The sequence below is a fragment of the Malus domestica genome, chromosome 16 (assembly GCF_042453785.1).
Source record: "Malus domestica chromosome 16, GDT2T_hap1".
Classification (NCBI taxonomy): Eukaryota; Viridiplantae; Streptophyta; class Magnoliopsida; order Rosales; family Rosaceae; genus Malus; species Malus domestica.
Genome location: NC_091676.1, coordinates 3865140 through 3886565, shown reverse-complemented (window position 1 = coordinate 3886565; position 21426 = coordinate 3865140). Strand labels below are relative to the sequence as shown.

The 21426-nt window shown below is 37.1% G+C and overlaps 4 protein-coding genes and 1 long non-coding RNA gene across 9 annotated transcripts; 4 read left to right on the top strand and 1 right to left on the bottom strand.

Annotated features, from left to right (window-relative positions):
• Nucleotides 1–2702: 2702 nt before the first annotated feature.
• Nucleotides 2703–7306, top strand: LOC103402778 (uncharacterized). 4 transcript variants are annotated; one of them, XM_029095906.2, is made up of 6 exons: nucleotides 2703–2926; nucleotides 3416–3461; nucleotides 4576–4656; nucleotides 4933–5534; nucleotides 5958–6847; nucleotides 6953–7306. In XM_029095906.2, the coding sequence occupies exons 3-6, from the start codon at nucleotides 4647–4649 to the stop codon at nucleotides 7059–7061; spliced, it is 1611 nt and encodes a 536-aa protein (XP_028951739.2). In that variant the 5' UTR covers nucleotides 2703–2926; nucleotides 3416–3461; nucleotides 4576–4646; the 3' UTR covers nucleotides 7062–7306. The 4 variants fall into 4 exon arrangements, with proteins under 4 accessions (XP_028951739.2, XP_028951737.2, XP_028951740.2 ...); XM_029095904.2 differs by having other exon boundaries at nucleotides 2715–2926; nucleotides 4870–5534; XM_029095907.2 differs by lacking the exon at nucleotides 2703–2926 and adding an exon at nucleotides 3009–3210.
• A 1213-nt stretch (nucleotides 7307–8519) lies between these two features.
• Nucleotides 8520–10358, top strand: LOC103402777 (protein GOLVEN 6-like). Its single transcript, XM_008341534.4, has 4 exons — nucleotides 8520–8764; nucleotides 8837–8904; nucleotides 9050–9113; nucleotides 9698–10358. The coding sequence occupies exons 1-4, from the start codon at nucleotides 8656–8658 to the stop codon at nucleotides 9892–9894; spliced, it is 438 nt and encodes a 145-aa protein (XP_008339756.3). The 5' UTR covers nucleotides 8520–8655; the 3' UTR covers nucleotides 9895–10358.
• Nucleotides 10359–11659: 1301 nt separating this feature from the next.
• Nucleotides 11660–14104, top strand: LOC103402775 (uncharacterized). Its single transcript, XM_008341533.4, has 6 exons — nucleotides 11660–12140; nucleotides 12229–12335; nucleotides 12552–12649; nucleotides 12952–13163; nucleotides 13461–13519; nucleotides 13726–14104. Exons 1-6 carry the CDS (start codon nucleotides 11759–11761, stop codon nucleotides 13756–13758), a joined length of 891 nt encoding a protein of 296 aa, XP_008339755.3. The 5' UTR covers nucleotides 11660–11758; the 3' UTR covers nucleotides 13759–14104.
• A 267-nt stretch (nucleotides 14105–14371) lies between these two features.
• BHLH21 (transcription factor BIM2-like) lies at nucleotides 14372–17614 on the bottom strand. 2 transcript variants are annotated; one of them, XM_008341532.4, is made up of 7 exons: nucleotides 17181–17614; nucleotides 16848–16932; nucleotides 16289–16358; nucleotides 16098–16193; nucleotides 15308–15684; nucleotides 14910–15039; nucleotides 14372–14707 (listed from the first exon to the last, which is right to left on the bottom strand). In XM_008341532.4, exons 1-7 carry the CDS (start codon nucleotides 17278–17280, stop codon nucleotides 14606–14608), a joined length of 960 nt encoding a protein of 319 aa, XP_008339754.3. In that variant the 5' UTR covers nucleotides 17281–17614; the 3' UTR covers nucleotides 14372–14605. The 2 variants fall into 2 exon arrangements, with proteins under 2 accessions (XP_008339754.3, NP_001280774.1); NM_001293845.1 differs by having other exon boundaries at nucleotides 14378–14707; nucleotides 15308–15729; nucleotides 17181–17591.
• Nucleotides 17615–18362: 748 nt separating this feature from the next.
• LOC103402773 (uncharacterized) lies at nucleotides 18363–20451 on the top strand. Its single transcript, XR_011577540.1, has 2 exons — nucleotides 18363–19294; nucleotides 20275–20451. It is a non-coding gene; the product is annotated as an uncharacterized lncRNA (long non-coding RNA).
• Nucleotides 20452–21426: the final 975 nt, after the last annotated feature.

Sequence of the window (21426 nt, the reverse complement as noted above, 5' to 3'; positions counted from 1 at the left end):
TTGTGCGGTCATGGTTAAATCACGTCAACATTTTATATCACTATTATTTTTTATCTTATTATCTTTATAAAAAAAATATAAAATATTGACGTAATTTAACCATGAGTGCACAAAATAAGAAGAGATAAGAATGTATGAAAAATTGAAGGGCAGAGAAGCCGAGTCCCACCTAAATAGGATGAAGGCGTTACCTTTCCTACTACTTATCATTCTAATCCATGAGTTGACATGCTCGATTAATCTTAGAAACTAGTGAGAGCAATGCCAGAAACTAATGAGATCGATGAATGCACCGACTCTCTTATCAGATACACCTGCATACACATATCCCAACAAACTCACTAGCTACCTACTGACTTCATCAATATATTAATATTAATTGGTGCAGTTGGAGATTCACCTACAAAGGAGAATGACATGGTTGGGATATACCTTTTGTAGGGTATACTTAGTGTTTGAAATTTATTTGATAAGGCGATATTTTTGTGAAAAATATCAATAAATAAATATAAATAAATAAATAAAAATATATATATAAAAAGTGAAGTCTAAACTTCACCCCATATTAGATAAATTCTCAAATTTTAAGTAAATCGACAGATATCGTCGATATTTACCGAATATTGGTAAGAGAAACTTATATTTCTTATAAATAAGTGTTTGACATCCCTAAAGTTTCATTTTAAATTTTCATCGGAAAAACTGATATAAATATATCTATTTATATTTCCACAAATTTTCATATCGATATTTCCACGACTACCGATATTTTAAACACTGAGTATATTAATAAAAGACAAGTTCATGTGTTATAATTTAAGTGAAATATTAACATTATATGTTTGTGTTCCCTTAAAAGAAATTGCCTTTACCAAGATACTATCAGTAGTCATTTTTAGCTTCTAATTATTATTTGTACAAAAATATTTTGTATCATATCAAACTCGTTATTTAGAAATTCAAACTTGTATGGCCAAGATGAACCATTTAGTTAGTGAACAACCCGAGACCAGTTAGTTGTGGAAATGATATGGGTCCCATGGAGCATGCGATCACCAGCAATTAGAAAAATATTTACCAATTTGACAAGACACAATTTCAGTAATTCCTAAATTATTTTATTTCTTAAAGTAATGCCGTCGGGATCTTTTGATTTGGATAGGTACTAAATCTATTATTTTGTTCATTTTATTTTAGAATTATACATTGAGAAATATTAAAAAAATTCTCTTAAAATTGCAATTTTATGAATTATTTGTCACTTCATTTTTGTACAATATTTTTTAATATTACCATAAAAATTAATTTTAAACAGTGAGACGACAGAAATTTTACAAATAATTACATTTTGAGAAAATCTCGTTAGCATTTATCTGATTAAAAAACTCTAAAATATTAGTATAAAAGTCTCCTTTCTTCCACATAGACACCCAATCAACTCATTTGATTTATTCTGTTGAATATTATTTTAGATTTGACACTACCTTTGTTTTTGCATGAATTCCCTCCATCCTGCCGACTGCCGCCAAGAAAGCCTCGCGGCTGCCTTCCACCCCGGCGCACAATAGCAAGTACACGTTCAGCCTACACGTGCGTGCAAGCAGCCAATCAAAACATGGTTCAATTCAGAAAGTAAAAAGTTCCCTTTCAGATTTCTACCCAGAGATGTAATCCCCTGCACCCCAACCCACAATACCAACTTTGAACTCATGCCTGGTTTGAGGCTATTATGTATGAAACACTCTTTGATTCTTTGCGGCCATCTCAATTTTTTTACCGGCGAACTAAATAAATTTTAAAAAAATTAATAGATAAAAATTAATTAAAATATGTAAAAAATAAAGAGTTTGTTTGGATGTATTTTTAAAATAATTGTATCTAAAAACACTTAAAGTGTTTTCTGCAAGAAACACCAATTATGTGTTTCTTTCAGGAAGCACTTTAAGTATTTTTCTAGGATTTACTTGCATTTTTATTAAAGATTGTATCTAAAAATATTTTTATCAAAAACACTTTCAGTCATTTTAAAAACACATTTAAACAAGCTCAAAAATCGATGTGTGAATATATGAGTTACCAGTACCATTCCTTGACCGCTGATAGGAAAATATGATTTATATGCTAGAACTTCTTTTGTTAGAAGGGTGTTAAAAACTTTATTTAAAGTTAAAGTACCTCTCTAACAAAAGAGAAGTATTTTTCAACTTTTCTACTAAACACAATTTGTATGTGTTTTTTTTTATGAAACCAATTTTAGTTATTCTAAAAACAATATTCACGAGTTATTTGAAATTTCACTGCGTTTAGAAATGACAAATTAATCAATTGAGTTGTTAATAAATATCACTTAAAACGTTTAATTTGTCATCACCATAATATAAAGACATGTATAATCGAAGGATTGTTCGTCACTTATTTAGAAGTTGTCTTTAGATTCTAACTCTTACATTTACGACTTGTTGTGAGTGGATAAGCCGGATTTCGTATCATTCTATGCATCCAATTGTTGTGAAGTCCCTCCGCTCCGTGATCTTGTACCAATTTAACGGCTCAGATTTCTCGCTCACAGTCTGATCAGAGAAACTGACAGTTGGTGATCGCCAACACAGAGACTTCGAGAGTGGAGAGGATGAAACGAAACTCGTTACGATGGGTCCCACGGAAGTATATTGTATAAATTCCTTTAGAAAATAGAAAACTTTAGATCCCTGAAGCGATGGCGAAGACGAAGATGATGGAATTCTTGTAGAGAGAGAAACAGAGACGAGAGAGAGAGAGAAACAGAGGAGATCATTGACGATCAGATTGGGTTGCAGAGCAGAGCAGAGGCAGTTTGACTCCGCATTGTATGCTCCACTGCGCCGCCACACGCCTTACCTCTTCCAAATTTCTGGCGTCGGCGTTTCCGGCCAGTCAAAGTGGACAGGTAAGAAGTGGAGGTGAAATGAATTGAGATATTAAATGCTGAAACAAATCCCTATTAATTAGGAGAGAAGAAGAAGAAAAGAAAAAGAAAATTCCGTTTAATTACTTTTGACTCCCCTTTGAATTCTCTCTCTCTCTCTCTCTCTCTCTCTATCTCTCTCTCTCCTCTCTATCTCATCAAACTCTTCTCCAAAGCCTACTCCTTTCGGCTCTCTGATTAATCACTTTCATTGAAACTTTAATTGAACTACAGAGTGTTTATGTCTCTCTGTTCTGGGAGCTAAGGTTCACTCTCTCTCTCTCTCTCTCTCTATATATATATGTATATCTGTCTCCCTTTCCTTTCTGTCCTGCAGAATTTAATCCTGAAATTACGATCTGAATTTCTTAGAAATGGGTTTTTTTTTTTTTTGCTGTCCGTTAAATTGAATTTACTTAAATATTTGGGACTAATCACTTTTCTTTTTGGGTTATTTTCTTCTGGTTGTAGTTGTTTCTGAAGAGCGGAAGAGAAAGCTGCTGGTTTCAGTAAAAAGGTACTGACTTTCTTACTTTTTTATAATTTTATCTTCTGGGATCTGATTTAGATCTTTCTTATTCCCCCAACTTTTGTTTTTGGGGTTGTTTTTTACAAATTGCATCTGGGGTTATTCTGCAGACTTCAAAATCTGTGGGGATTTTCCCTTTTTTTCTTTTATTTAATTTTCTTGGCTCCAACCAGTTGGATCTGATCACTGTTTTGCTTGACAAATTGGTGGGTTGAGAACTGGGAATCTTTAAAGGAAAGGCCTCATGAGACTTTTGAATTTTAATATTCATTATTTAGCTGTTGAAAGTTTGCAACTTTTTGTTGGGGTCTCAAAAAAGGTGGGACTTCTATACCTTTGTCTTTTTTGTACAGTGAGAAGTGAGAACTGACTTCAGGAATACATGGTGGCTACCAAAGTTTTTCAGGATACTCTTTCTTGTTTTCGTATGAATGTGTATATATATATATATTTTGCTTTTATCTTATCTACGATGGAAAACTCGCAAAGCGGGAGCCTTGTTGGCTTGGAATTGCCTTTTGTGATTGAAAACTCGATGGGGGGGGGCATTTGTAATTTTTGTTTTTGTTTACATACCAGGGGCTGCCGTGTTAGTTTTCTTTTGTTTCTTTAGGTTGGTCTCAAGGCTGCTCTGTTGTAATCCACCATTAATCTAATCCATTTCTTCCTTAATAATGTAAAGAAAAAGAGGTAGTTGAGGGAAACTTCTGGCTATTAATTATTGAATTGAGTTGTTTAGCATCCTTTCAATTTTACTTTCCTGTTAAGTTATTGTTTGGACAAATTTTCCAAGTATTTTTGTTCCCTGTCCTCCAATTTTACTTTCCTGTTAAGTTATTGTTGGACAAATTTTCCAAGTATTTTTGTTCCCTGTCCTCCTGTTTTTCTCCTGACATTTCGTTTACTTTGGTTCGTGTCTGCTTTGTCACATCTTTCAGATTTTGCGCCGAATCTTGTGATTATGTTTGTATGGAAACCTTCTCATTTCATTTCTGTAACTTGAGCATCCTTGTTTCGGTTTAGCTGCCCGGTTATAGGTTTGTCCAAAGTTGGTCTGTTTGAATTTTTTGCTAACATCTATAAATTACATTTTGATGGGCAGGGTCCATGCTTGAAAATATCGCTTGCCGTAGCTTTAAAGCTTTCAACTGCAGTCCGCAATCTATGTAAACCATGAAACTTGGTAATTACTGGTTATTTTTCCTTTTGGTTTTGACCACTCTGCTGTTAAACTCTTGCAGCAGACATCTTACTTATGAACTTTTGTAGTCTTCCGGAGTTCTATCTTGATATCTTAAGTTGGATAGGGCTATTTTCTCGACTGTGCCTCCCAATGAGTTTTTCGTGAAATAGTACTTGAGTTCAATATTACTCATCTGCATTGTGTTCTTTGTAGGGAGAAAATGAATGCTATGGTGTTCAGATTTCCCTGGCACTGATAATTTTGATGTACTTGCAGAGAGAGAACCAGTGTTTGGTCACTTACCTATAAGCCACATGCCTGATTCGAATCCTTTTAATTGTAATGACATTACTCTGGACTCCGCGGGATTACAGTCAACAAGTCAGAATAGGGAGAAGGAATCGGATTATTATATGGACAAAAGTGTTACGGAATGTGAACTGCCTGAATTGATAATTTGTTACAACGATAGCAGTTGTAATACAATTAAGGACATCTGTATTGATGAGGGATTGCCTTCCCAAGACAAGAGTTGGGTTGAAACCGGGTTGGATGAGAAGGCATGCTGCACCTATTTACCTCCTGATGAGGATCAGAATAAGCAAATGCATGAAGAACAATTGGATATTGTTATTACCTTTCCAGATGATTTTAAATCTACTGCAAAAAATGATTTAGAGAAGGGGTTTTCCATTGCTTGCAATTCCAAGGAGCCAATGGAGAGAGGCGATGCTATAAATGATGGATCAGAGAGGACTGCAATTGACGTTTCCAAAGAAGATTCTTGCCCGGAAAATGTGCAAGGGTTTGGTGCAGGGAACCCTCACTCCAAGTCTTCTAATAAGGACAGCAATGAAGCCGAACAAGAGACTATTCAGGTATATCTCTAACTCTAAGTTTGTATTATTGCATGGTTTACCTCATGAATCTCCCTTGCTTTCGAGTTTTGTTTTCATGGTCTTTTTGCAATACTTAGAACTGAGGCTATCTGGTGCTTAAATAATCATTCTTTATAGGATAAATAAAAAAGCAACTGCTTTTGTCAATTTCCATTTGCACGCATGAAGTGGCTGCAGCGATGATTCTTAATGATGACCGATGTTTATGTCTGCGGTTATGCAGTGTTACGGACAGTTCCATGACTCTCCATTGCTGCGAGAAATAATTAAAAAATTATTCTCTTAACGGAAGTTAGACTCTTAGCTTGATGTTGAGGAAAACTATACTTGTGCATATAAGCTAGAGAGAAAAGAGAGGTGAAATTTTAGAAATTGATGTAGTTTCTTGTGGTTTCAATGCAGATTTCAAGGGAAATAGCAAAGACTAAGAGCCCTGCTTTGGTTTCAGAAACTGAAGAGTCTAACTATATTGAGAAGGAAGCATTGGTTTCTGCAGCTGAAGAATCAAATTGCCTTCTCGGTGAGTTATCTGGCAATAGCAAGGCAGAGAGCGGAAACATTACTTCTGCTTTGGACGTTTCAGCACATGTATCCATTACCACAGATGTGTGTCCTCAAAATGGTGTATGCAATATGCCCATAGATGATGATAGTCATGATGAATGCCAATTTCATCATTGTCTAGCACCTGTGGTTACTGGAAGAGAAGAGTGTCCTGAGAATGGTGTACATCTCGATACTTCAAATACGTTCAACGTTGGTGGTGACATTTCTGATCCAATGATTGTTTCAAGCCAAGTTGAACATCGTTTAGCACCCGTGGTTACTGGAAGAGAGGAGTGTCCTGAGAATGGTGTCTGTCAACATCTTGATGCTTCAAACACGTCCAAGGTTGATGATGACATTTCTGATTCAAAGATTGTTTCGAGCCAGGTTCAACATTATTTAGCTCCTTCGACTATTGCCAGAGATGAGTGTCCTGAGAATGGCGTCTGTCAAGGTCTCGAAACTTCAAATACAACCAAGGTTAATGATGACACTTCTGATTCAAAGATTGTTTCAAGCCAGGTTCATCATTGGTTATCTCCTGAAACTTCATATATATCCATGGTTGAAGATGTGAATGCTGATGCACACAATGCTGCACTCCAATTTCAACTCAGTCTAGGAGAGTCAAGTTTCTCAGCAGCTGGTCACTTCTCGAGCCTCATAACCTCAAGTCCCTATTCGGGCAATGTCTCCCTCCGATCAGAAAGCAGCACCACCAGCACCCGCTCATTTGCCTTCCCTGTGTGAGTTACTCTCAAACTCCTTCCTCTCTTTTGCTTTTCAAACCGCCATCAAGTTCCCGGAACACACAACTGACAACACATTCATATTCCCTCTTTCTCATGCAGATTACAGTCCGAGTGGAACAGCAGTCCAGTTAGAATGGCGAAAGCTGACCGGAGTCATTTGCGGAAACATAGGGGTTGGAGGGGTTGTTTTCTTTGCTGTAGATTCTGATTCTCTCCGAACGCTTCCATCTAACCGTAGTTATTAAGTTCAGCCAGAGTAAATGCTTCATCATAGTTTTATCACATCTTTTAAATTATCATCGTCAATATGTACATCATATTTTCTGCGGCTTGGGATGTAATTTGCAGTAGGTTTAGAGGAGTGTCATGCTTTTTGTTATGCGTGCGCTTTAAGGTGTAAGCAATGACTTATTATTTTCTCTTTAATTTTTCATCCGTTATTTTTTTTTTCCCCATTTTCTTTCTCTTTTGGAAAGAACAAGAAGAATCTTGTTTATATTGAGCTTGGGATGGTTTATGGGTACATACTGTTTTGCTTATAAAGTCTGGTCCAAAATCTACTCCAATACCACTTAACGGAAATTCTCTTCTGCATATTTTTTTTCACGAGTAAACGGTTGAGATTTAATTAAATGAAAAAGCTCTAGTTAAATTTCAGTCGTTCTTTTTTGTGAAATAATGCGCACAAGAGTAAGGCTCCATGGTTATTAAAAATCTAAGGTATCAAGCGCAAGTCTCTTGTCTAGAAATCACTAATGCTTCAAAAGTATTTCTTTATAACACGAACTGTTTATTATAAGTTTAAGTGCTTATTACAAAAGCACGTGGAAAGGATTTTTGAAGAAGCATATGACGTGTATCTCCAAAAATTGCTACTATAATCATGAGGCACTTTTTGAAGAAGCACTTTAACTATTTGAATCTTTTTCTCTCTTGAATAGTTCAGATCTCACGATCCGTAAACTTCAAATACAGAAATCCGGAATGGATCTTATTCTTGCTATCGTTTTTCTATCCTGCTAGGCTGCCATCCTATAAAACAGAAAGAATTTAAATGTGACTACAAATTGAATGATTTATCGACATATACTAGGTGGCCTTTCACACCTTTTGAGCTATGCAGGAGTTGGGAAGTGATGGAATCAAGATTCAAAACACATCATAATATAACAATCGAATCTTTTCTTTCTCCCGATAGGCACGAAAGGGTTGAGACATGGTTGAAGGTAAAAGAGGTATTATCATTTTGGGAAAGACGTACATGCATCTTTCAAGACTCCACAATGATATTTTAGACCAGTAATACATTGTTATATTAGAAGAAGCTTATACTTGATATTGTACTATTAACTCAAGCGTCATGGCAAACGTGTTTCTAAATTATGCATAAATTTTAACGTGATAAAAACTTACATGAATCATTAATATTTAACGAGAAAATAACTTACATGCACCATGAGAATATTGATAATATTTGAAATGAACAAGATAGTTATAAAACAGGAAAAAAAGTGAAAAAGGGCCATACTGAACAGTAGTGTATAGACAAAACCAACCCAAATGGTGTGAAAACCTTTTTAAAAAGAAAACATAGTTAATTTGAGAAAACCAATTTCATCTGCTTGTATTGGAACTCTCCGTATTGTGCTTAGTGTATCTCCTCTCTCTCTCTCTCTCTCTCTCTCTCTCTCTCTCCAGAGTTGCCTACCGGCTACCACTACTGTTGATTGATATAAATCCAACGCCATACCCACAAAAGAAGTATATATCAGTATTCACAGTTAATAATCGTAGATAGTATTATGGAGATTCCATTCTTCACTTTGCTTTGCTTTCTAATCCTCTCCGTTTTGCTAATTACACCCGGATGTGCTTCTCTGCAAACTCAACTTCAACCATCCAACAAACAAGGTACTCTCTCTCTCTCTCTCTCTCTAGATTATATTAGGACTTTCTGAGTAACCTTTTAACATTGTGATGCAGGCAAGAACGAACTGCAGGTTTCTTTCCCTACACTGCCAAGGAAGCTTAGATTGACTGGAAAAGTAACTGTAATAATAATCTCTCTTACAAACATTACTAGCTAGAAGAAACTTATATATATTATATATTAAATAAATATATATATATATATATATATATATATTCTTATTTTTCATCACACCTCCTCATATTATCTGAAATATTTACATGCAGGTTGCAGAACAAGAAGGTAAAAATTCCTCAGCCTACAACAACCACAAGGAAAGTGCTTTAGCAGGTATAATGCTTGTTCAGTTCTCAAACTAATTAATAGTAAAATTGTTTTAATGCATATATTAAAGATGAAAATTTTGGAAAACGTCTTGTAGCTAGGTTTGTTTTGTTCAGCAGTTCCAAATTTGACAAAGGTGCATGTAGCAAGGAAAATACTTGGCTCTATACATGTGTAGCATTTCATTCTTCCTTACAACAAATCATAATGTGATTCATAGGATAGGAGGTGTAACGAGCCGAGTAGTGTTCATGTAGCAAATGGTTTCCAATTTTCAAATTTATTCCCTCTTTAGCTGAGTACTGAAGAAGTACTTAGTTGTACGGAAATAATTTTCACTCTTTTTTTGTGTGTGCACGTTCATGTTTATTTATAATATTTCGATCAAATAAAGTAAAAGAATTAATGGACAAAAATAAACTAGAGTATGTAGAATGCGTTTCGTTACAACTTGCAACTTGCTAGTGTGAATAGCTAATTTTTCCAGGTAAGAATGACACCTAAGCTAGTCAATGACCTCTGTGACTCTGTCATGTATAATATCTTGACATATGTTTTGAGTAAAATATTAAGTGTCATTGACTTTTCAGATGGTAAGAAGCCAAGAATCCAGAAAGAAGAAGATGAAGAAGTGCAGGTAGTGGAACGAAGCAGATCAGTAGAAACATGGCAGGAACAGATGGAGAAGGAGGACACGTCAGAGTTCTTCACCATGGATTATCACAGAGTAAGACGACGACGTCCCATACACAACAAGTCCTTTCCTGCAGTTACAGTTTCTCCATGAAACATGCATGCCTGTCGCCTGTTGACAGATATTGATCGAAATTAGAACAAAACATTTTGGATACGTTAATGCTAGGGTTTGTAATTAGGGAGGAAAATGAGGAGTGTATGTTTTGTTAAGCATCTCTTGTGGCCGACATTAAGGAGCAAAACCCAAGATTTGCTACTAATTAACTAGCTAGGACGACCATATATTATATATAGGTCCCAAATTAAATTAATGATGTTCTTTTTGTTGAGTTGGGTAGGTCTTTGTGGTAGTCAAATGAAGGCTACAAACCCCAACATTTGGTAACATGCTCTCACAGGAATTGCATAGGCGGGTTAAAGTCGGTTGATCAAAACACTGTTTTTGCTCTCTTGTTTTCAAGTTTGATATATCTCTTTTTTTTCTTTCTCGGTAAATTAAAATAGTTTGGAATATTGCTTTGTTTGAAGAATATAATATATTGGAAACCAACATTACTTTACGTGCTTAAGTTTGATTATAGTAATTAAAGTTTTGTTATGTGGCACAAGTGGGTGATTATCTTTGGTAGACTCCTTGTAATTGTCAACTAGTTAATTAAACACTTAGCTTCTTAATCGAGGGAATTATATATTATTATAATATAATGCATGCGTTTCAAGTTTCAACTTTGAATGGTGCCAAAGATCGATGATTCCAAAACTTTGACCTAATTATATACTCTAAACCACGTCTTCAAATTTGAATATTGTTTCCATAGCCATACGTAATTCCAATGGCCAAGGTAGTTTTTGGCCTGATTTGGTACTGAGGTGATTCTGAAAAAAAGTGGGTATAAAAAAAAACTGGCAGTTTTTTTGTGTTTGGTAAACCTCCAAACCCAATGCACAACCACTAACTCCACCCTGCAACTCAAGCCGCCAACATTGAAAAAAAGGTCATCTATGTTGCTAAAATGGTAATTGTTATGATACGGCCATCACCTCCAAACCCAATGCATAACCACCAACTCCACCCTGCAACTCAAGCTACCAACATTGAAAGAAGGTCATGTGTGTTGCTAAAATGGTAATTGTTATGATACAGCCACCACCATCTTCACCAACCACAAAGAAGTACTGGAAGCTGAACTAGTTGGTGAGTTTTGAATATAAAAGTTGTGGCAGGGTTTCGATGGTCGTAAGTTGAGCTTGAAGGTTGCCGGTCTTCATAATCATATTACCCGATCTTCAATTTTGTTTTCCTTTTTATTTGTGAATTTGTTTATTTTTTTTCATCTTCATGTCTTTTTTAAGTTGTTTTTATTATTATTTTAGTGTCCAAGTAAGCTAAAAATTAGGATTCATTTGTTGAAAAATTATCTAGGGCTATCTTGATGTGACATTTTAAATATATTATATACTTATTTGGAATGTTTAAAAAAGTTAAAACCAATTTAGAACGACACTAAAAGATTGAGTGTTTTAGTTTAGAGGAAAGAGATCCTCTTCAGATACCTTCCACCTAATTCTCCTCATCAAACAATTTGGCTCATTGAAATTTGATTCAACGGCTAAAAACACAAATCGACTCTAAAAGTTATAATAGCTTTAACTTTTTGATCAAATTTCAAGGATATGGATTATTTGATGAGAAAAATTAGATGAAAGGGATCCGGAGAGCCTTTTCTAGTTTAGATACTTAATCCTTAATTCAATTTAAGAATATTAAAAAGTAAAATGACAGGTCGATTGATTTTATGTTAGTTAACGACAGGCGTTTAACGCGCGAGCGGCACCCTTCCAAGACAAACCGCTAACAAAACGACGTCGTAATAATTCAGCACCTCTGACGATTGCTAAATCTTGAGGAACACAGTAGCTGAGTATCCAAACAGCAAACGAGAGATCAAACAACAATGGAAGACTTATGGAAGCGAGCGAAGACCTTCGCCGAAGAAGCGGCCAAGAAATCCCAAGCCCTAACCACCTCCGCCAAGATCACCGACCTAGTTTCCGAAACCGCCAAGCGATCCCGCGAGTTCGCCGCCGAGGCGTCCAAGAAGGCCGACGAGATCAAGACAGCGGCGCTTAAGCAGGCCGATCAGATCAAGTCCCTCAACGTCTCCGAGATGATACCTCCCCAGCTCGCCTCGCTCTCGATCGTCAACTCCGCCTCCGCCTCCTCCGCCCCTGAGCCGCCGTCGCCGTTGGAGCTTAAGAAGTTTGGTGTCACCGAGGATCTCAGAGATTTTGTCCAGGGACTCACTTCCGATACCTTCAAGCATTTTCCGGTCCAAGGTATTGGCCGATTTCAGTTCGTTTGTTTGCTGATTTCAGTTTAATTGCTTTGAATTGAGCAAATGTGCGTTGTTCCGAGTTGTTTCAGATGCGGCAGAGGAGGTCTCCGATGTGCCGACGACGGCATCGAATGTAAGGAAAGATCTGACGGAGTGGCAGGAGCGGCATGCGACTTTGGTGCTTACTACTGTCAAGGTCAGTTTTGTAATGTATCTTCTCTATCTTTTTGAATTCTGATACAGCCAAACGCAAACATGGTGTTTAAGTTCAATGCAATCCATCTGAGTTGTATTTCGAACTTTGATTCCCCAATTTATTAAACAATTTGATGACGAAATGCGTTAAAATTTGTATTGATATCGTTATGGACTTGTCGATATCTTCCTGCGAATGCTGATTGCCTTCCTGCAGGAAATTTCAAGGCTGAGGTATGAATTGTGTCCGCGAGTTATGAAAGAAAGAAGATTCTGGAAGATATATTTTACCCTTGTGAGCAGTCATGTGGCTCCGTGAGTAGAAATTCATTTTGGTGAAGCATTTCTCAAACTGAGCAATAATATTATTTGAAAGTTTTATGCAATGGTGTGTGTTTTTTCTCATCTAAGTGAGAAATAACATTAAACATGAGACGATCAATCATCTTGTTTTAGTGTAAAACATCATCATCCGTTGGAAAATTATAGTCTCAGTTTATAGCCTTTTCCCAAAATTAGTGATTTTGGAAAATTATCGGGTGTTTGGAGCTTAAAAATAATTATTTTTAACGGGGAGGGCTTAGTGTTTAGATGACTGACTATGAACTTCTGATCAGATATGAGAAGCAATACATGGAGGAATTGAAGGTCGAGGAAGCAGAGAAACTAAAAGATGATATTGTGAAGCCAACGCCTCCTGTTGGAGGAACCGACAAAGCGGAAGGATCTGAAAAGAACACGAAGCCTTCAGTTTCAAAATCATCGTCAGCTGAACAGGACTTGGATAGTTTCCTTTTGGGTGATCTTGAAGACAGTGATGGGGGTCCGGGTATAGTTCCTTTACCTTTTCACTTGCAACCTGTGTATAATTTTTTGTGCCATGCCCGTGTATGAGTTTTCCCATCATCTTTTAAGTTAGAGGATGCATATACCACTCAACTTATTACTCTAAATTCACCCTATCAAGCTGTGTACTAGCCGTGTTGTGAACAAATCCTTACTAGTCATATGAGTCATACCCTTCCACAGTTCCTTTGTAGTTACGTCGAGACAATCTGCTCTTTTTCTAGGGTTTTCCTTCTTGTGCAATTTACTCTTCAGTTTGTTGACAATTTTGTACTTTCAGATGATCGTGATGATGGTGATCGGAGCTTTGATGATGATTTTGACAAGATCGACAATTCGGTAAGCTTCATTTATCCCATGGTTCAACTATAGAACTTTTTTTTTCCGGGTGTGCATTTTCAATTCCATGTTTTATCTTACATTTATTTTGTCAGTGTTTACATAATCACCAAACCTCCAACTTAGTTCGACCCCAAGGAGTTTGGAAAGTGCCATAAATAAAGTACCGTGCGAGTGATTTGTGCCATTTTAATGGAAACTTGCAGGATGTCGAAGATGAGAAGCACGAGAAGAAATGACAACTGCAACAGAATAAAATGGCTACCATGGATAATATGAAGGAGAAAGCAAAACTAGCTTCTGTAAGACTGTAACAAATAGATCGAAGTAAACCCGAAGCGAAAGACGTCAAGCAGTATTTATTTCTTTATCTCACATTTTTTCATTTTTTAGTTGTAGAGTTGATTACTTTGTAAAACTCTTTAAGTGGGACGCCATATGAAGTCATCCGTTTGTTATATTTGCCGTAGACAGTGACGGGTATTGGTACTCGTTTGCCTACAAATGGGTCGACCCGGTTGCTTTGTTCTTGTACAGATGACCTGATTATTATGTTAAATAATAAATATGGTTCTTATTGTTTAATGTCTATTAGTTCTGCTAATAGTACCGTTATCAATTGGTATCCCTCTCCACTGGTAAAAATATCTCAAGTTTGATTCACTCGGATGGAGAGTTCGATAACTGATCATTTCGGTATGACTCCACAAAGTCAGACACGGTTCTCTTACTTTGTGGAAGGTGTCCAAACGAACGACATGGTCAGACAGCCCTACCCAAGTTTTTCTCGGACTTGGGTAGTGTGTATGGAATGCACATTACGATCCACTTCCCTAGCTAAATGTAAAATAATTTTTGTTTGAGACACGAGCTAACAAGTTTATTACCACGAAATCGCACCTGAACGGCTCCATTTGTTACACTCGAAACAATTGTTCTCGGCATGTGTTCAATGAAATATGTAAAGGGGAAAACCGAGGCACGGCATGTACACTAACCGGAAGATGGGCACTAAGACATCCCAAAGCAGAATAAAGGAGTAAAAATATGGGTGAAATGGGAGAACAAGGAGATGTCACACTGGTTCTACGTCTTGAGGCGCTTATGGGCTTGATCGGAGTCCTCTCCGCTGCCAGCATCCCTAAAATGCGCCGTCGTCTGATTGCTTGAGTGGGGATTATCATTATCCTGGAAAAAAAATTAGAGACTTATCTATCGTTTCTCTACAGGTTGAGAATCCATACTAATGGGTGGAAAGACCGGTAGAGTGTTGTAATTTGAAATGTACAGACCCACATGCTTTCAGAAAGATGGTTAACGAAGAGGGTGGTGAGGGCAGTGGAAAGAAAAGCAAATGAATGGAACCACTTATACTATACCCAAAATATACCTTAGAGGCAGGTGTTACAGAGGGCAGCCCTCGGTTCGCACGATTCCCAAGATCAATCTGCACTGAGATACTAGCCTGCGACAGATCAACACCCGCACTCTGTAGCGCTTGACTCAGAGAGTTTAATAACCTGTTCATAATTTGGGCAGTTTGAACTTAGAACCCAAAGAAACTGATCAAGAAAATGCATGCCGTACACTGTATAACAATATAGTATACAAAACAATAAAGCAAATGTGACCAATAATAAAGGTCTGGAGTCGCAATAATTAATTGACAGGATCGAAGCAAAACGTAGTATGGCAAATATTTCCAAAAGTTAAATGAGACTCAATAGTATGTTTGATTTTCGATGTTTTCAAAATGGTAGGTTCTATATATATTGTTTGAATACTCACCCTTGCGAGTAAACGCTTGAGATGCTTATTGTTCCACCTTCAATTGTCAGCTCCTCCTGTTGGCTCAGTACATCACTAGCGCTAGTGGTGGGGCACTGAGTTGATTGAGCATCAGAAATTTGTCCCTGGAGAGGATGGGCAAGCACACCATCACTTCTGACCGGGGGAGCTATGTTTGGTAGAGGCATAGGCAGCGGAATCCCCTTGTTTACTATCTCAGGTTGCCGATCCACTATTTTGGAGGCAACATCCCTGCTAGGGTCAGATTCTACTGGATTCGGTGTGCTGTTTGCCAGCATGTTCGGATTGATAGAGATGTTACTTTCATCAAATTTTCCAGGAAATGGTAACATTGGTGCAGCGTCACTCTTTATGGCCTGAGGATTTCCAACAAAACTCTGAACACGCCAGTGACTATTTCTCTGTTTCATGAAGGGGGTAAATGTTCGACAACAAAGTAGGTGTCATATTCAGAAGCTATGGTCATTGTCTTTTATTCACCAGAAAACATGAATTTGAAGCAGTTTAATATGATTACACCTTAACAGCAATCGAGCCCATCCCATAATTACCCAATTAATCAACTTTATATGCAAAGAGCCAATGACAACAACTTCAAAATGGAAAAAGATTACCAAAACTGCTTAGCATGAGTCGGGGCATAACTGACTATACTCTTGAAAAAAATTGTAGAATACTTTATGCAGGAAGGCAAGCAGTCAGATGCTCCGTGGTATAATTGCATAAGCATTCAGGTGAACATATCAGTGCACAAGATTCAGAAAATTACCCATGGCATTAATTTTGTCGGCTCAGGACTCCAACCCTGGTATGAACCCTCATATTTGTGTACTTTTTCCTGTAAGTACTGGACATACTCGATCACCTGCAAAAAGATGACAAATAACCAAGTAACCTTAAGGACAGTGTGCTTCTAAAATAAGCTTAACAACTTATGCAGTTTTCATACACAGAACGTACCTCTAGCAGGAATGATGCCGTATCCCTTTTCTGATCACTATGGGGTATTAGATCTCTCAATATCTGGAATCTGAAAGAAAAATTTAAGCTCCCTCAAGCTCTATCAACTAGTAAATTGACAACTCACTTAACCAATTACACGTTTCTTGTTCAAGCAACACCTAATACCATGGATTACCAGTCGCAGAACCAGAACTTCAACATCAATGATGTAACCACCATCTGGACAACCAACAGTTCAAAGACATGGACGGATTTCACCTTAAATTAAAACCATACAAGCTTCACACTTTATCTACCCTTTAGAACTTGAACTAATCAAGCAATGAATTTGTTTTAACGGAAGAAATTACATTCGCAAGGTAACAAGTAAATGCTAAATTAGCATAGCATCATCAACTAATCAGCTAGTTAGCAGTAAGTGTCATCTGTACAAATATCCGAAGCACTGCCAATTACACCAGTAAATTGAATCGAATGACGGATAAAGTGCAATACTCTACGAATACACCAACAGAAACATGAGAATTTGATGAAAAACAATTGCAACAAAGCATACCTCTCATTGATCTTGCTCCTCCTTCTCTGCTCCGTGACGGAATGTTTCGATCGTATAGCACTAGCCTTATCGTTGTTCTTGGCATCTAGTTTCCATATCCAAAATCCCGAATTCCAAATTAGAAAAAAGAAAGGCATGCTCACCTCAATACACCCACAAAATCAAAAGAAAAAAAACAAAGCCAAAAACAGTAAAGGTGAAATATTTCGTACTCAAATTCCAATCAAACAAAGAAGATTACAATTCCCAACGTATAAATCCTAAAAATATAACGTTGGATCTACAAATTCGAAAAAACCATGATCGAAAACAAGGTACAGATAAAAATGTCACCTTTGCTGTTGGAATTGGAAGAAGGGCCCTCTTTCCGGGAGCCAAACTCCTCCTCGTCGTACTCGTCCTCCTCTTGGTTGCCTTTCGCGGCGGTTCTCATCCTCCTCTATGTGAATTCCGATGGGTCTGGATTTAATTTCCAAGACTCTATGGACAAATCTGAAAAATACCCGGACAAGAAAATCTCAGATACGTTACACTCGACGGGGGAATTGGAGATTTGCGGTGTCTGATTGGAAAACTGAAGGCGACGGAGAATTGGGTTGGGGTGTTTTTCCCGGCGGAGCACGGCAGCGGAACCTCCGCGGTTTAGTTGAGGCAGCTACTGATGTTGGTTGTACTCTCTCTCTCTGTCTCTGTCTTTGTCAGTGCCCTGTCACCACCGTGACTCCGTTTACGAGAGAAATTGATGGAGCAAACATTAGCATGTGGGTGACCTCACGTGCTTCCCGTGAGGTCACTTAATAGCCCTTGCCTTTTTACTTTTTAATTTTTTTTTTCTTTTCTTTTTCCTACTTGGCAAGCCATGAGGGTTGATGGATTGAACGGTCACGATGTAAAGGACGACCAAGCTTAGATGATCATAAGGGTTGATGGATTGAAGTTTCTCTCCCAAACTTCGCAGGTGACAGATATCGTGTTTTGTTATTTTAGGAAAATACATGTTCATTAGGAAAAATAATTTCTTTAAATTAATTTGTGATGATTATCTAACATACGCGTATACATTGCAACTTGAACAAAAGCTTCGGTATGGCCCTCTTTCAGTGTTTTAAATGCCGACAAACAAACATATAATATTCTCTCTAAAGTTTTTATTTTAAATTTCCACGTTTTAAAATGAATTTTAATTATTTTCATAAAAAACAACTGATATTGATATTAATATCTATATATTCACTGATATTTCACAAATTTATATATCAATATTTTCATCTGTGCCGATATTTTAAACACTGTCAACTTCTCTCTAATCAGCCCTTAATTCACTTACTAATGATGGCCCTGCAGGCTAGGCCCGTACTCTCGTGCAGTTTTTATGGAGTTCGTGGAGATCCGTCATGCATGGATTACCAATGATTACGAAAAATTGTAGGAAACGAAAGGACGTGCATGGTATGTGGCTACATACATGCACAATAACCCCATCCCCACATACGTACGTGCTTTTGCATGATTTTTGCTAATTAATCTCCTAATGCTATTTATATTACCTCAATCACTCCGTAAGCTTGTTACACATACAAGATGGAGCCTGCATTCGAGTGACAAGTCACACCTGGAGAGGCCAGTCCCCCATTCATCCCGCCACGTGGCAAGCATCCACCGGTGCTTGCCCCCCTCGCGAGCTAATTAAGTGCTAACTCTTAATTAACACCTTAATTAGCTTCGTAATGGAGGGATGAACAATTGAAAACAATCAAACATATGATATTCTGTTCTTCATTGTTTTAAACCGATTGGAAATTGTGAAACTTCAGAATCATATTAGTGACACAGATTCAATGCCTTGTGCTGTTTTTTCACAGAATAATCATTATTCGATTTCGGTTTTATTTTTTCAAGTGATAAAATTGTGGGCAAAGGCATGTCTCTGTGTAGGGCTCTCCTTCTTCCTCTTAATTTGCATCCCAATTTTAATCCTTCTGACTCTTCCATTTTCCATTTCTTTTTTATGGGCACTATTTTTCTGTAAGATTTTATGTTTCTTCGGTTTGTGCCCCGAATTTAGATTTCTAGAAATGAAGTTTTTGGTAAATTACTTGTCCTCTGCTGCAACAAAATTCACAGGAAGCAGCAAATCCAATCCCAACCATGGTCATCATCATCATCATCATAATAATAATCACCATTATAAGATTATTAACGATAATAATGATGAGTTAATAGCCAAGACTCTTGAGGATAAGCAGGAGAGTGTTCAGTTGGATCCGTCGGAGCTTCCTTCTTTATATGAATCCGATTTCGATGTTGAAGATGATCATCATCAAGAGATCCATCAAGAGATCAAAGACAAGGGGGTAAACAATGGTATGAGTCAAATTTGCACGTATGAGGAAGGCTCGTGGCAAATCCTGGTCTCAAAGCCTCGCACAAGGAGAGAACCTCAATCGGTATGTTGACTTTAGTTTATTAACATTTGCCATTCAAGAAATTTCATTTTGTTCCAATTTTTTTAGGGTTTTTCCATGTCTATGCTCTAAAATTGGTTAGGGTTTGTTTGTATGCTTTTGTGGTGCTTGCTTTGTCTTTTCGTGATCGTGATTTGCTATTTGTATTGCTGTCGTGACCTTGCTGTGATGCCACCTTATTGTGTTATTGCCCTATTGTTGTTCTTATTCTTGAAAATCTATCCTACTTCTTCTTCAGAGGGAGAGTGGGAGTGAAGGAAAGAATGGCTTTCGTGAATTAGAAGTTGAGAATTTGGAGGAAATTTTGAAGTTTCCCGACAGCCACTCGAGGGTTTGGAGTGATGACCACTCGAATGACAGTGGCCAAGAATCGCCAGATTTGAATGAGGTTACTTCGGATAAAGTTGGTGCCGATTGTGTGCATGGTTTTCATGAGTGTTGGAAGTTACTGGTTAAATTTACTAAATTTGAAATTTAGTTTTGGTTTCTCTTTGAGAAAGTCATGACTATCACCATAAGATTAAGCGGGAGTGATGGGGAAAAGAGAATTTTAGTGTGCCGGAACACGTAAACTAAGTATAATAATACAATTGATTGAAAACTTGAAGAAAAATTTCAACTAATTGTATTATATGACACTTGATATACCAAACTGTGTTTCCGGCACATTGAAAATTTTCTCGTTAGAGAAGAGGAAATAAGAAAGTCAATAATGATTTTGAAAGTTACGTCCTACGTTAGCCTTTGAAAGAAAATAATATTTAAGTTACCTCGTCGACAAGATTTAGATTTGATTGTTTAATTAGGGATTGGTTTTAATTTTGTATTTGAGTTAACCTTGTATCCTACTTTCTTGTAGAGAAGAATAAAATTGTGCGTGTGTGACATTGTATAAGAAAATTCTGAAATATTTTAGTAAACTTACCTTAACAATTACATTTTTAAATCTTGTTTTGACACAGTTCTATGATGTGTTGTCGTTTTGGAAGAGCAAAGAGAAAGGAGATGCGGATTTAGAAGAAATTACGAATCCAAGATCCACTGTGTAAGATTGAATAAATGTTAGGGACTTGTCGCCTTTTATTTTTGAAATTGTGCATGGCGCCCAGTAATGTTTAATGAACCTCCACCTTTAGTGATTGTTTTTCTTAATTAATCACACACTTTTTCCTAATCACCCTTTCCTTAATTCTTCTAATCAAAGCCAATATACCTTTTGAAACATTATCTGCAGTCTGCAGACAGGTGTGGTAAAATTAAAATACCAATATTAGTTTGAATCATATTCACATTCAAAAGCAGCGCTTATACAAACTTTACAACTAAACCCTAATTATTCAGAAAATTAAAGAACGATGAACTCATCAGTTGACTAGTCGAGCCTAACTTTGTGTGCTGAAGAGAAGTGCCTTGCGGCTACAACCATGGTTGCCTCTGGCCCTGCACTCTTTGCTACAGTTTTATCCTTCCTTACCTTTTCTCCTTCACCGGCCGATGACGATACAAAGATGCAAGAAGCGATCATCAAAACACGCAACATCGACGAGCTCCTGCTTGTCCTCGACCTTAACCATCTTACGACTGTTCTGTCAACGAAACTGAACCAGTATCCTTTTAACTAAAAAAGTAGAACCAGATTAATGGCCAAATAACTTCTGTTTGTTTTTTGATTGTTGAGAGTCATAGCAATCACCTGTGCCCTTTTTATAACCTGAAGTTGCTTGATGGTTGAGTTTTAATATAACCTTGACTAAATATATTGGTTCCGAGTGAAAGCTCCAACCAATGATGGTATATAAGATTGCGACGGGAGACCAAGTCTGGGAATACTTGTAAATCAATACCTTGGGAACTAAATATGTTTAGCTAGCAGTAGCAGTCAAACATGTATATGAATTTCTCAGAGGTTGTACAGGACTCAGAAGTCAAAATAATTTTATAAACAAATGTAAAAACGTGTGGCAAACTTACTCGTTTTGGTCAATTTTGACATGATCAATTCTAATATATGTATATATATTTTTTGAGCTGAAAAGATATACGAAGGACTTAGAGCTAACGGAAGGCTTGACGCAAAACCGAGCACAGCATGAACTTTAGAATTTATACAACCG

What these genes read in the sequence shown, in the direction of transcription:
- LOC103402778 (XM_029095904.2), top strand. Translation starts at nt 4,881, where the DNA reads ATGCTATGGTGTTCAGATTTCCCTGGCACTGATAATTTTGATGTACTT. An exon ending in CCGAACAAGAGACTATTCAG is followed by an intron (nt 5,535 to 5,957) that starts GTATATCTCTAA and finishes GTTTCAATGCAG; the next exon opens with ATTTCAAGGGAAATAGCAAA. An exon ending in CGCTCATTTGCCTTCCCTGT is followed by an intron (nt 6,848 to 6,952) that starts GTGAGTTACTCT and finishes TTTCTCATGCAG; the next exon opens with ATTACAGTCCGAGTGGAACA.
- LOC103402777 (XM_008341534.4), top strand. Translation starts at nt 8,656, where the DNA reads ATGGAGATTCCATTCTTCACTTTGCTTTGCTTTCTAATCCTCTCCGTT. An exon ending in TCAACCATCCAACAAACAAG is followed by an intron (nt 8,765 to 8,836) that starts GTACTCTCTCTC and finishes ATTGTGATGCAG; the next exon opens with GCAAGAACGAACTGCAGGTT. An exon ending in CAAGGAAAGTGCTTTAGCAG is followed by an intron (nt 9,114 to 9,697) that starts GTATAATGCTTG and finishes TTGACTTTTCAG; the next exon opens with ATGGTAAGAAGCCAAGAATC.
- LOC103402775 (XM_008341533.4), top strand. Translation starts at nt 11,759, where the DNA reads ATGGAAGACTTATGGAAGCGAGCGAAGACCTTCGCCGAAGAAGCGGCC. An exon ending in CAAGCATTTTCCGGTCCAAG is followed by an intron (nt 12,141 to 12,228) that starts GTATTGGCCGAT and finishes GAGTTGTTTCAG; the next exon opens with ATGCGGCAGAGGAGGTCTCC. An exon ending in TGGTGCTTACTACTGTCAAG is followed by an intron (nt 12,336 to 12,551) that starts GTCAGTTTTGTA and finishes GCCTTCCTGCAG; the next exon opens with GAAATTTCAAGGCTGAGGTA.
- BHLH21 (NM_001293845.1), bottom strand. Translation starts at nt 17,280, where the DNA reads ATGAGAACCGCCGCGAAAGGCAACCAAGAGGAGGACGAGTACGACGAG. An exon ending in CGACAAAATTAATGCCATGG is followed by an intron (nt 15,730 to 16,097) that starts GTAATTTTCTGA and finishes TTCATGAAACAG; the next exon opens with AGAAATAGTCACTGGCGTGT. An exon ending in TCAAGCGTTTACTCGCAAGG is followed by an intron (nt 15,040 to 15,307) that starts GTGAGTATTCAA and finishes AATTATGAACAG; the next exon opens with GTTATTAAACTCTCTGAGTC.